At 37.0% G+C, this 14,708-nt stretch overlaps 1 protein-coding gene across 1 annotated transcript; it reads left to right on the forward strand.

The window, feature by feature from the left end:
- Positions 1–5,120: 5,120 nt before the first annotated feature.
- Positions 5,121–8,860, forward strand: LOC133329238 (KAT8 regulatory NSL complex subunit 3). Its single transcript, XM_061537732.1, is given in 6 exon segments — positions 5,121–5,449; positions 5,507–6,033; positions 6,111–6,408; positions 6,481–6,821; positions 6,891–6,953; positions 7,071–8,860. Coding segments are annotated over 6 exon segments (3,303 nt in total). The 5' UTR covers positions 5,121–5,165.
- Positions 8,861–14,708: the final 5,848 nt, after the last annotated feature.

Below are 14,708 nucleotides of genomic sequence, written 5' to 3' on the forward strand. Positions count from 1 at the left end.
AGAACTGGACAGTGACACAGGAGATACTCAATTATCTCCGTCTCCTCCTCGTCGACACAGAGTCTGCAGTAATCAGTAATATCATGGTTCCATTTACTTGTAAAGGCCCTGATATTGCAATGAGCAGTAATGACTCCTGTCATTACGCTCAATGCCATGTCTCATTCGTTGTTCGACCCTTAATTATGAAGTAATTACTTACTTCCCCATACAACATTTTCTAAGCGAACACCGACTTTTGTACATTGTTCAAATCGAATTACTCTGAATAAAGAAGAATTTTGTCCCATCCCAAACAATTGAGAGAATTTATCAAAAAAAAAAAAATATTTTGACAGCATGAAAATATTTGTAAAATTTTCAATTTTTTCATTTAAATAAAGAATGATGAATGAAAAGTAAAAAGTTAGTCCTGATTTATATTAGGCGAGTTTACTTGCGGCAATTTTTATCGTTCTCTTTTGAACTTGCTTCATGCGTCTATACAAGGCAATTCGGCTTCCAAAATAATTTTTATTTGTTGTTTTTTCACATTTAAATATATATAAAATATCAACAAATACGAAATACACAAAACGAATTGCCAGAAAATTGTCTGTACGAGCAATTTTTTTTTTTTTTCATTTTTATTCCCCTTACCCCTCTCTCCTACAAACAAAGACTTGCTGCAAGTAAACTCGCCTAATCTAAATTGGGACTTATCTAGTTTTTATATATGCAGAAGGATGCATGGTACAATAATACAAGGTAGGACAGCTTGAGGTGAATAACAAAAAAGCAACTATGCACGTGTGGCCTCTTCTGCCAAAAATAAAATAAATATTCGCAACAAGTGTTTGTGTTTATTTGACATTTTTTCAACACAAAACTAAAAAATGAATGAAAGGTTATGATTTCTTCCCAAAATTCAGTAGGGAATACCATCAAATGTTTGTTTCATCCATAAGAAAATAAATACTTCCAGACGAACGTGTTAAAACATTATTTTCATTTCAATTAATCTTGAATATATTTCAATTTATTTTGAATATATTTGACATTGTATTCAAAACAATACACACACATACACAAAATATGTAATTTGATTTGATGGAACAAGCCACCTTGAGAAAAAATTGTAATCAGTTGGTAGCTGTGCCCTACCTTGTAATAATTATACCATGTAAGGATATAAATTTTGTAATCTACATAATGCAATATGCATTTCTTTCCCTTTGGTTCTAATTAGTGTACAATTCTGAGAGCGAACTACGTTGTTCAAATGCCCGTCAGAACACGTTTGATATCTAGTGGATTTAGTAGTCTAAACGTAGCCTTACCAAAAAATTTAAAAACGGATTTACACATGGTATAATTATTACAAGGTAGCGCACAGCTACCAACTGAATACAATTTTTGCTCAAGGTGCCTTACTCCATTAAATCAAAATACATATTTTGTGCATGTGTGTGTATTGTTTTGAATACTATGTCAAATAAATTGAAATAAATTCAAATTTAATTGAAATGAAAATGATGTTTTTAAAGCGTCTGTCTGGAAATAATTTCTTTGTTATGGATGAAACAAATATTTCTTGGTATTCCGTATGGGGTTTTGGAAATAAATCATAATATTTCATTCATTTTCGCGTTTTTATGCATTTTTCAATGCAAAATTAACACAACCACTTGTTGCGTATACTAATTTTATATTTTGGCAGAACATAACCTACATAGTTGTTTTTTTATACAACTCAAGCTGCCCTACCTTATATTATTGTACCATAGATTTACATATAACATTTTGTCATGATTAAAGAACGAATTACGATGTATTTTCTAAATCAGGCTATATTTACCATGATTTACCATACAAAATTAAATCATCGTGCGGAGGGTTTATTTTAAACCATGATCGAAATCATGATACTACTGAGATGCAACGCGGTTAATGTGTTATGTTAATGTACTTTAAGGTTATTGCAGTTCGGGAACAGACAATTTGTATATAAATTTTAAAAATTTTCTATTCGCATACATCGGAAACACGCCATACGGACGCATTACAAATGTTGTAATGTTAAATTTACATTATGACAATTCATAGAAAATTCTTGCTGGTTTCGGTGAAGAGCAACAATCATAAACAGTTTAATTTCCTTTCCTTATATGTCAAAAAAATTAAACTAAATAAATTAATTCTTCTGTAAATTAGTTAATACGTGCATCATTTACGTAACTATGTTACGATTCACTATTTGCTACCATGCATTGCTTGTGGTGAATACCCCCATTATCGTATGACATAGCCGCTCTTTCGTATATACAACCCTGCTACACGACACTGACAGCTTCATTCATTTCACAATAGAGGCCAAAAAAATCGTGTTTTCATTTGTGAGCTGTAAAAAAACCCAAAGAAATTCCGCTTGGCGATAAAATAAAAAACGCTCTCGTAGTGCAACAGTTCAAATTCAGTGTGTATTAACAAAAGAAACTAAACAAATATGTGCTTGGCATTTTGAAATTATCATTAATCGAATGCGCAAAGATATACGTTTTGATGGTTTATTCTTATTTTTGAGTTTGCTTTAGTTGTTCGTTTCGTTCGTCAGTTCGTTCTTATTCTCACAATTTGCGTCGTGATTTGCTCCTAGAAGACGGTAGCTGAAATTGAGTGGCTTGTAGAAGAAGATTTATGAATTGTTTGTAAGAGTTATTTACCACAACATATTTGATAAGAAGTTGGATAAAAGTGCGGTATTTGTGGGTGATACCAACAATTTTAATACATTTCTCCCCACCAACCAATTTGGAATAGACCTGTTGTGAAATGTCATATATAAAGTTGTTTGAAGAATTTGTACAAAAGAAGGAGAGTGACCCCGGCAGAAGTGGAGTAATAAATGAACTGGAAGAAGAAGACGACGATGGCGGTGTAAGTATTCCTGCCCATAGTTTGTTAATTTTCTTTCTATCGCATTATTTATCATTATTTTTCATAATAAGTAGTAAAATTAACACGCCGTTTGACATATGTTTGTTTATATGATTTTTTGGTGTGTGAAACCAAGAAGAGGAAGAGAGATTGAGAGTGCGAAAGATAAGGCGGGAGAGAGCAATTGTGCTCGCATAATTGCTTTCCTTTAATCTTTTACTATTTGTGTAGGCAATCTGGCAACATCAATTTATGACGCTTCATAAAGCGAAAAAAATACAATCGAAAAGAAGGAACAAGTAGATTTACGCTACAGAAAAACACAAAACAGAAAACTATTTACAAAGTTATAATGCAAAGTTGAAAATATAATAGAAATTAAAGTTGATAATATTTAAGTTTTAATATTTATATATATACAACACGTGTTTAATACTGCCTGGAACTGCAGCAATATTTTGCAACAACACTCTTCTGTACACATACACAAACAAACACACGCAATCAAATACAGTGAAAAAGTTCAGAAATAGAAAAAAATATGCTAGATCCAATTTGCAAACAAATGCTTATTGTTGTTGTCGTTATTATTGTCTAGTGGTTAAAGACAACCCCATAGAAAAGTGGCATAACTGTTAAGAATTCATGATTGTTGTCCCGAATCGATTGCTGTTATTAAACAATACTTAATAAAAATTGAAAATAGTCCATTTTCTGTGATATGTAGTGAAGAAAAAAATGCAGTCCAGCATTGACAGTAGTATTGAAAAAAAGCTAGAAATTTTAAAATCGTCTGCACCAAAGATTGCCATAACAAAATCAACTTTCCTAACACCTATACCGAAACCGCAAACTGTACAACAAAAACAACAGAAAGCTGCTCCACAATTGTATACCACTGTAACAGCAAAACAGATAACAACACGGACAACGTCAACAACGGATGGGGCATCGTTGGCCGCCACCGCTGCTGCTACATTAAAGACACCCATAACAATTGCAACGAAAACGACCAGTACAGTGGCCTTAAAAGATTTGAAAAGTATCATAAAACCGTCTGGAACGGCAGCTACTTCATCGTCCTCGTCAACGGATAAAGCTGTTAGTTATAATATGGCAATTGTTGCAGCCAAGAGACCACAATTAACAATTGTGGCAACTAAAGCGGTTGTTGGGACACCACCGCCATCATCGACTAGTACACCTCCAATAACAGCAGCAGCACAAGCAGCATCATTAGCAGCAGGAACTGCAATAACAACACCCATCATTGTGACAACATCAAGTGTAAATTGGATTTTAAAAATATTTATGTTTAAATTTAAAAATCGGCTTCAATAGGAAAGTGTTAGGGACAGAATTATTGCATTTTGTCAGCTCCTCTATAAAGACCACCCTTGAGCTCGATTAGAAGGACTCTCTTCAGTTTGTCTATAAGGACTCCCTTTAGCTCGTCTAGAAAGAGTCCCTTCAGCTCGTCTAGAAATACTCCCTTCAGCTCGTCTAGAAAGACTTCCCTCAGCTAGTCTATGAAGTCTTCCTTCAGCTCGTCTTTAAAGAATCCCTTCAGCTCGTCTGTAAAGACACCCATGGGCTCGACTAAAAATACTCCCTTCAGCTTGTCTATAAAGACTCCTTTCAGCTCGTCTATAAAGACTCCCTTCAGCTGGTCTAGAAAGACTCTCTTCAGCTTGTCTAGAAAGACTCCCCTCAGCTCTTGTATAAAGACAGTTTTCTTTAACCTCAGGGTACATCCCGTTGTCTGACAATTAACTAAAACGTTCAGTGACTGGAGATAGGGGTTAACTTTGAATTTCCTTTATAATATCGAAAAATAAATAGTAAACATTTAAAGATTCTTACAGTACGGTTACAGGCCATTTATATAATTGAAAAGTTTTGCCTGGTTTTGCTTAGTCTGGGTTTATACATGCAACTTTTTTATGCAAATCTGCTGCTGCTCTCTTCGAATCTTTTTTGAATTTCTTCCCCCTTGTCACCTTTTATACCTTTCACTTCTAAGAACTCAGCAGAGTTGCTTACTATAGTTGCATGTATAAACCCAGACTTATGGGATGAGAAAATCAATACTTCAGTAGAATATTTCAATTATAATATATAGTAGGCTATTAAAAAAAAACTTATCAAATAGGCCATGAAAATTAACAAACAAAAAATATTTTCTTTTTCATTTCATGTTTTATTAGAGCACAACAGCTACTGCTGATACATCAACAGAAAGCGGCAAAATGGAGCATAGCTATATGCGTGATAATTCGGTTAAATCTTTGAGTGTAGATATAACAAATGGCCTGCAACCGGCAAGGACCATACTTGTACGTCGTCCACCTCAGTGTCCCTCGTGTCATACACATCCATTGGATGAACAAGATTTAAATGAATGCAATCAAGCCTGTATACCCGCGTACAATGAAATTGCAGCCAAGGAGATGATGAATGAATGTGCACGCATTGCAAAATATGTTAAAAATATTAATCCTGATGATGAGGACTGGGAAATGAGAATAAATCAGTAAGTTGTGAGGTCATAATAATACAATGATTAATTAAATTATTTTATTTGTTTTAGAATTGGCTGGTCAAATATGCAAAAAAATCTATTTGCCAAAGTTGTACGCATATTGGACAATGATCAGTTGGGACGTTTAGCCAATCAGGGTCGACCGAATGAACCAATGCAACGACGTGTTGTTGTGGATAAATCAGCTGCACGCATGCGCAAAGCCTTGGCTTCCGTTGGCTGGGAATCACGATTAACTCAATGGTTGCATTGCTTGCTAATGGATTCATTGCCCGCAACCTATATGGCTTCATATTTGGATATCTTGCAAACTCTGAAATCAAAATTACCCACCCTAATGGATAAAATGTTGTTTGGACGACCGCTCAATATAAGTCAAGAGCTGTTGGCGCCTGTATTGAAAAAGAAATGGGAACCACAAATTGCAACTAAAACAAGAAAATTGCCACAGAATTCGATAATAGTGGCGTTGCCTTCAATGCCTACAAGTGGTCCTGTACCAAATCGTTTACAGAAATGGTATCAACATTTGGCAACCATAACACAGATTGTGCAAGTCACATTACCCATGACAAGTAAGATTTGTTGTTATTGTTATTTCCTTATAAAAAATGTGTATATCTTTAATGCACCGTTTTATTTTTGATTTTAGGTGGCCATATTTCCCGCCAACCACTGGAACAAGTAGCGGAGCAAATAGTTTCATTGACTCGTGTTAAAATTCTTGAATTGCGCAATGAAAATCCACAACGTAGCATAATATTGATTGGCTTTAATGCTGGAGCATCTTTGGCTTTACAAGTGGGCATGTCGGAGAATGTGGCTTGTATTGTCTGTATGGGTTTTGCCTACAATACCTACAATGGGGTACGTGGTACACCTGATGATCGTATTTTAGATATCAAAGTACCAATACTTTTTGTTATTGGACAAAATTCAGCCAGATCAAGGTAAGAGCAGAATGAAACTTTAATTTATTTAAATATTTTTTTAATAATGCCCACCTTTTTTTTCTTTTTCAGCCCCGAAGAAATTGAATCTTTGCGTGAAAAAATGCAATCTGAATCATCTTTAGTTGTTGTTGGCAGTGCCGATGATGCCTTAAGGGTACCCAAATCAAGGCGAAAAATTGAAAATGTTACCCAAGCTATGGTCGATACCATGGTTGTCGATGAGGTATACGATTTCATTAAGAAAGTCTTAACAAATCCTCCCGGACCACGTATACCCACTTCGATTAGTAGTAGCATTTATAATAAACAAAATAAATCATTGGCTGGCGAGAAGAGTGCAGGGCAGCAACGTAAACGTAAAAATGATACAATGGACTCGGATGGTACTCCAGCAAAAACAAAACATTTGGGTAAGTTTCAATATCGAGGGGCATGTTCACAATTACTAACAACAACTTATGATTTTATTTCACCACAAGATAAGAAATCAAAATCTATCAAGAAACCAAAAATTCAAGATCCTTTTCAAGTCAAAAGAAAGGGTAACCCATTTTTGCATTTTATGTTTTTTTTTTAACAAATTTACCTTTTGCCTCCATATACTCCATATCATTGTTTGTCAAATTTAACCACAAATATTATTCTCTTACCTTGAACAGTAGGCAGACCACGTACACGACCCTTGCCAAATTCTACGGGCACAACACCTACAGGCAAACTTAACCAAATACACACTTCAACACCGGTAATGATTGGTAAAACTCAACCGAAAATAACAAAAGTGTCGACAACAAATGATGATCTCGGCATGACAATGAAATCTGTTATGTCCGATCCAAATGATGCCGATACCAGTTTGAATATGAGTACAATCAGTAATGATTCCAACTCCAACAAGTTGGTGACAAACTTTGAGTTGGTTACTCAGTCGGGTAAGACAACACCACTAAAGACCACAGTCATAAATGCCCCTCAAAAACAATTGGTTATAGGTGGTGGCAATACATCGACTTCAATTGGTACTAAAATCAAAATGATACCATCAAACCAATTTGTACAATTAAAACCAACAACACTGCAATCACAATCAAAAATCTACACCATTAAAACGGGATCGATAGTGGCTCAAAATCAAGGTGATGTGTTATCGGGAGGACCTCGTATTGGTAGCATTGTCACCACAAGTCCTAGTACAGCAAGTACTGGTCAACACATATTTACCCTTAAAACTCCGACGGGTCAGACAACACAATTTGCCACAGCTGTGGGTAGTCAACCAAAATATACAGTTATTAAGAATACGACTGGAAACACGACTCTACAATTGTCCGGCACGGCCAAGACATTGCATCCCATTGGATCAACAACATCATTGGGGGCTGCATCGCCATCAACCTCAGCCAGTAATCTGGATATATCGAATATTATTGATATGCCAATTGTGTTTGCCGACAATGAGGGAAATATCTCAGAAGGTGTGGAAACAAAACCAGCTACTACAACTATTAAACCAGGTTAGTAGGAAACATGCAATTGCATACACTGACTTTTGCTAATTCATTTCTCTCCCTTAGCTTCGTCAGGTGTTGGCCAATTAATAATTAGTCAAAAAATCATCAAAGAGGCAAACGCACCAACCATATCCACCAGTGGTGGTTCAACCAGCGGCAGTGGTACATATGTTATAAATAAACCCGGTACCATAATACAACCACAACAATTGGGTACCAATAAACCCAACAAGGTTGTCTTTATCAATCGCAATACCATGAAACCTTGTCCCAGCATTATATCGCGTACAAGTTTACCTCAACAAATCCCCAAATATACCAAAGTTGTGGTGACGAATTCTAAATCTCCAACAGGTGCTTCAATTATACCCAGAGCGGGGGCACATTTAACCAGCACCGGTCTTGGCACCAGTAGTACATCTCCATTAGCATCAACGGTAAAGAAAATCAATATACAACCATTAAGTTCCGCCTCATCTACATCAAATTCTCCCACAACAACACCAACACGTTCCTCGGCTGGTATACTTAATGTTCAAACAAAGAATTTGCCACAAATACAAATAATCAATAATCCCAATGCCACACTTATATCCACGGACAAACCCCAAATACGCAACATTGTGGTGAAGCCTGGCGGACTTAAACAATTGCCGCCACACTTGACCAGTCAGCTGTTGAATCGTAATCTCACTGTTCGAAAATTAGTAAACTTAGTGGCGGCTACTAAGTCAACTACCATTACAGGGGTATCTCCTGGTGTAACGATTACTTCATCGCCAGTACCTCCTAGTAGCCTTGTTGCGGTTAATCCCACATCGACAGAAACGGAACCTTCGTCATCGACCTCTAGCACAACAATACAAACCTCACCGAAGATAATCACATTAAATCCACTAAGTCGCACGTCTACACCGACAACAACAAAAAGTGATTAAGCTGTTTATTTTTAGCATTATAAAACCATGACAAAAATGTAATTTTTTCATGTTGTTCGTTTTAATTTTGCTTTTTCTAATTGGGAGGTTCTTTAAAAAAGTAGCTCCCCCTTTTCACATTCATCAGATATGAAATATTATTCATATTCACATTTGTTTTTGGTTTCATATCCAAAGTCATAATTTAGTAATAGAAATTAATTAGTTTTAGTGAAATATCCTTTTTAGTTTTTATTAATGCTGAAATACAACCAAGAATTTATAACAAAAACAGACATTTGTAATTTGTGTTTTTATAGAGAATTGTTTTTCTCTCAAGGATTATTATTGCAAAAAGTAACAAACCAAATTACACTAAAAAAAATATTGAACGACTCGAAGCAGGAATGGAATTTTTCGAACATCTTGTGCAGCTTTTCATCCCCGGATACATCAGCTAAAATGTAGGAATACATACTGTTTCTCGAAGTTGATTTATTATTATTGGTTCCAAGAATTTTTGTAGATTAAAAGCGATGCATTATATAAAATTTACAACACCTGAAAACTCTGTGTACAAGTTCCGATACAGGCGTATGGACTTGTAGGAGTTCTAAATCTACAGAGTAGCTTTAGTGCCGAAAGTATTTGTTGCACAAAGACGAACAACAATAAATATGAATATTAGACAACACAACAAGTATACAGGCGATATTTACGTGTTGCTAATTAGAAACTGGTGGTGGTTGGTAAAATAAAACACTTGTTTAATTTAAAGACTCTGGCGGTCTGAATTAATGTTTTATTCTTTTTAAAACAATTCTTAACGTTTTAGCGGCAAATTATTGTTTCTTTCTGCTTCTTCTTCCTTAGGGATCGTTCTTCTCTGATGACGATATGTAATAGTTGAGGTACCGATAAATAGACTTATCGATGACATAATCGATGAAACCTCAACATTCCGGGCCGCTTGCACGGGTGCAACAATATAGCAATTTCCATTCTTGGACATTTCTCATCCATTCTCAATTTCATACCATCAATTATTCAAACTCTCTGCAAAATATACTTGAAGGAAGAAAATTCGCCATGCTCAATATGGCATTAGTAAAATTGACTTTAATTTATTTAAATTATTTCTCTTTTATTGTTTCATTCATTTTTTTTAATTTTCGTTTAGTCACCTCTAGTGACAAACGACCACCTCTAGTGGAAATTATATTGAAGGGATCAATATATTGAATAAAAATTATGATCAGCTTCGTAGTTACCTCTACTGGACTTTTTACATATTTCTTATCACCTCAAGTGAATTTCATCTTTTAATCCAATTTCATTCTTCGAGGGATCTATGTTATTAAACTTGATCACCTCTTTAGCCACCTCCAGCGGTTATACATATTTTTTACTATAATCTTCCACCTCAAGTCGAAAACTTCTTTTTAGTGAAATTAAGAAATCGAATTTCATCAAACATTTTCAAACAAGCTCTTCCAAGCGGTTGATTTGCCATTACATCACCACCAGAAAATGTGTCTGCGACACAATGTTTGTTCTCAACAAACTACATCAACATTTCTTTCAATTCTCACAATATATCCATTACACATACTTGTATAATCGCCAAAGATATCATTTTTTAATCACTTTTATTAATTTAAGATTACAAATATGTTTTCAAGTTCCAATTCCGACGAAAGGACTTGTATTCTACATTTCACATTTGCTCATTCAATTTATTACTTTATTGCTGGTGTGGCACTTTAAATTTATTTTGGCTTATAAAAATATTCTTATGGTTTTCTTCTGAAATTTGCTTGTCTCTGCCTAGAATTCTCTAAAATTTTGGTCCTACGACAAAATTGTAAATGTACCACCCAAATATTGAATTTTGAGCTATCATACTCCCAAAGATATTTGTTTTAGTTCCATTCAATATTATGGATGGTAATACATCGCTACCGATTAACATATCAACCTCATTTGATTTTAGGAATCCAGGATCTGCAAGTTTTAAATCTCGTATTTCGTTTCGGACATATATTGGAATAGATTCAGTGGGATTTTTACTTGTTGGGCTTTGTATTACTAAAGCATTTACATTTATCATATTTTTTGAATTTCCACACAAAGTGATTTTGCAGGTTTTATTAGTGTGTTCAACCACTGACCCACTAAATCCACTAACGTTGACATTTGTTTTACTTGTTGTTACATACCTAGTCGGTTTACCATTTTGCTGGTTATAAATGATCTTTTAGATCATGTATCTAATAATGCTCTCGCCGTGAATGTTGTTTCATTACACTTGATTTTTACAAGTGCCGTTGGTAACAATACATCATCGTCACACATTGATAGATTTGACTCTACACTTGACATTTGTACTGCAGCATTGGATGTACTTGGCATGTCATCTGTCATGACATGCGACATTGTTTGTATATTTGCTCCCGACGGAGGACTTTGTTAACCAATTCTTGCTGAGTCCGTTCTTGTAGGTAATTGTTATGTATTTTCAATATGGAACTTAGTGTGATGTTTTTTCTTACAGAATAAACATCTAAGCGCACTGAAACATTCTCTTGAATTATGTCCACTCTTCAAACAATTATTACACAACATGTTTTCACGAGCAAATTCAATTCTGTGATTCACTGCCATATTGTTAAATCTCGGACAATTCTTGAGAATGTGGTTTTTATCACACATAACACATCTATTTGTGTATGTCGTTTGTGCATTTTGATGCGCAGTAAATGAAGGTTGTGTTCTAAGTGCATAAATTCGTTATAGAACTTGATGTCTTTTTCTTAAAAATTGTTCAATTTTTGACCATTTTGGGAGCTCTGAATGGGACTCGAGCGATTGTTCCCATAACGATCTACAATTCTTCCAGCCTCACCCTTAGTTTTCTTACGCAAATGGTAAAGTTTTTGAGCTGGGGTGAGTCTGGGATGGTTACCGTAAATGGCCGTAAACATATCTCCAAATGTTGGCCCTTCTTCATAACTTCCGTAAAAGACTTTAGTGTCACAAGTTGGAACTTCAATACAAATATCCGACATATTAAATGCGGTATTTGGGGGATACTGACCTGAATTGTGCGAGCGGTAACAGCCACCTTTGAACAAATTGAAAAGGAGTCTGCCAAAGTGGGTCTGGCAGTAAACGGCGAAAAACCCAAGCTGATGGTATCAACGCGCAAGACGTCCAGTAGACTCGGACCAAGTGTGGAACTTGAGAACTACAGCTTCGAGGTAGTTAAAGACTTTATATACCTTGGTACCGCCATATATAAAACGAATGACATTAGTTTTGAAATTCGGAGAAGGATTGTGATGGCCAACCGATGCTATTATGGTCTAAGTAAGCAGTTTAGAAACAAGACCACCTCCCGCCAGACCAAACTCACACTTTACAAGACGCTGATACTACCCGTGCTATTATATGGATCAGAAGCATGGGTACAAGCAGATGAGACAGCTCTTGGGGTGTTTGAAAGAAAAATTCCCCGAAAGATCTGCGTTGACGGTGAATATCGGCGTCGAATGAATCACGAGCTTTACAATTTATACGTGGACATCGACATAGTCAATCGTATTGAGCTGCAGCGACTACGGTGGCTAGACCATGTTGTGCGAATGAATGAGAATGCCCCAGCTCAAAAGGCATATAAAACGAGCCTATTGATGGTTCCCGTAGAAGGGAAAGGCCACGAATTAGATGAAAAGACCAAGTAGAAAACAACATCTTGGAACGTGGTATTCCAAATTGGTGGATTTGCGCACAAGACCGACGCGCTTGGAAATCTTTTTTAAGCTCGGCTTATGGAACAACCGTTCTGTAACAAGCCAGCTAAGTAAGTAGTGGTTTCAGGTCTTATAGTATGCGGCAAGAGTGAGATAAAACGCGCGAAGAAAAAGTCTTGGGTAAATTTCTGTGAGTCTACAGAAGGAGTCAACGACGCTGCTAGGTTTCGAAAACTACTATCCAAGGATCCGAAGTACATCGGTAGTATTAAGAAACAGGATGAGCGTGGACGGACTCAGGTTCTGAGACTTTAAATCTCCTAGCCGAGACTCATTTTCCGGGTTGCAAAGACGGCTTGAATGTATTGACCGCCCATCGTATCTTATTTCTGTTAATCACCTTGCTAATGAGATCCAGATCCGGAGTGACGAAAGGCCGAGTGTCATCACGATCACCGTCGATGGTACCCATGGCCTTTCGTCACTCCGGATCTGGATCTCATTAGCAAGGTGATTAACAGAAATAAGATACGATGGGCGGTCAACACATTCAAGCCGTATAAATCGCCAGGACCGGATGGTATCATACCGGCGATGCTTCAATATGCCTCACCAAGTATTTATCTGATTCTTGAGAAGATTTACACTGCGTGTCTGACTCTCTCGTATGTTCCGGATCTATGGAACGAGGTAAAGACTATAGACCCATTAGCCTATCATCCTTTCTCCTCAAGACTCTCGAAAGACTGATCGATCTGGAGATAAGGAGTCGTATAGACACCACCTCTCTTAGCAACTCACAGCACGCATATATAAAGGGCAAGTCTGTGGAATCTGCACTGCACGAAGTGGTAGGCTACATTGAGAGGAACATGGAAAATTCAAATTTTACGCTGGCTGCCTACTTAGATATAGAGGGAGCCTTTAACAACGTTAAACTTGAATCCATAAACCACTCACTTCGGGAAGTTGGCATTCCTGATACCCTGACATATTGGATAGATAAAATGCTTAATATCAGTATTATAAATTCAAGTGTGAGGGATGCAAAAATCAGGAAAACGGTAACTAGAGGCACACCTCAAGGAGGGGTGCTTTCGCCGTTACTATGGCTACTGGTTATTAATATCATATTGAGGGAATTGGACGGGTTAGGTATCAAAGTTGTAGCCTACGCGGACGACGTGGTGATATTGATCTCCGGAAAATTTCCGTCTACGATCTCTGAGCTTATGCAAAGAGCCTTACTGACGCTGTCACGCTGGGCCAGGGAAAATGGTCTTGGTGTAAATCCATCGAAGACGGAACTGGTAATGGTTACTAGGGAGCGTAAGCTCGGCGTTTCTGTTCCACCAACATTGGATGGAGTGCAACTTCACCTATCTCCCGAAGCAAAGTACCTCGGCACAATCCTGGACTGTCAACTACGATGGAAAAGGAACGTTGAGGAGCGGGCGAAGAGTGGAATGATTGCACTCTATATGCAAGAACTCCATTGGGAAAAGCTGGGGGCTAAAACCATCGACTATACACTGGATGTATAACACTGTGGTGAAGCCCATCTTGTCCTATGGTTCTCTTGTTTGGTGGAACTGTCTGAGCCTCAAGTCGACATCCAGTAAATTAGACAAGGTACAAATAGCCGCCGCGATTTTAGTTACAGGAGCCAGAAGGAGTACGCCACAAGCAGCTTTGAACGCAATGCTGTATTTCAAGCCTTTGGGCCTCAGCATTAAGTGTCAAGCTGCGCGTAGCGCCCTACGGATGCATGAACAAAAACTCTGGCGGAACTGTACCTTTGGGCATAGTAGTGTTCTGAATGAACCAGGAATGGCTTTGGACCAACGCGTTAAACTAAGCGACTATATATCACCAATCCTTAGATTTGACGATGTAGATGTCGTTATTCCTAGTAGAGACGACTGGAAACGAAGTAATCCTCCTCTGGACGGTCTGGCTTTCTATAAAGACGGATCCAAGATGGAAGAAGGCACTGGGGCAGGCGTCTACTGTGAAAGGTTAGGCCTTGAGTTAACCTACAAGCTGGATAGCAACTGCAGTGTTTTCCAAGCTGAAATCTTCGCGATCTGGAAGGCAGCGGAATTGATAAAAAGTCT

This window comes from Musca vetustissima, unplaced genomic scaffold (assembly GCF_032173495.1).
Source record: "Musca vetustissima isolate MV318-11 ecotype Yass unplaced genomic scaffold, APGP_CSIRO_Mvet_v1 utg5570, whole genome shotgun sequence".
NCBI classification, from domain to species: domain Eukaryota; kingdom Metazoa; phylum Arthropoda; class Insecta; order Diptera; family Muscidae; genus Musca; species Musca vetustissima.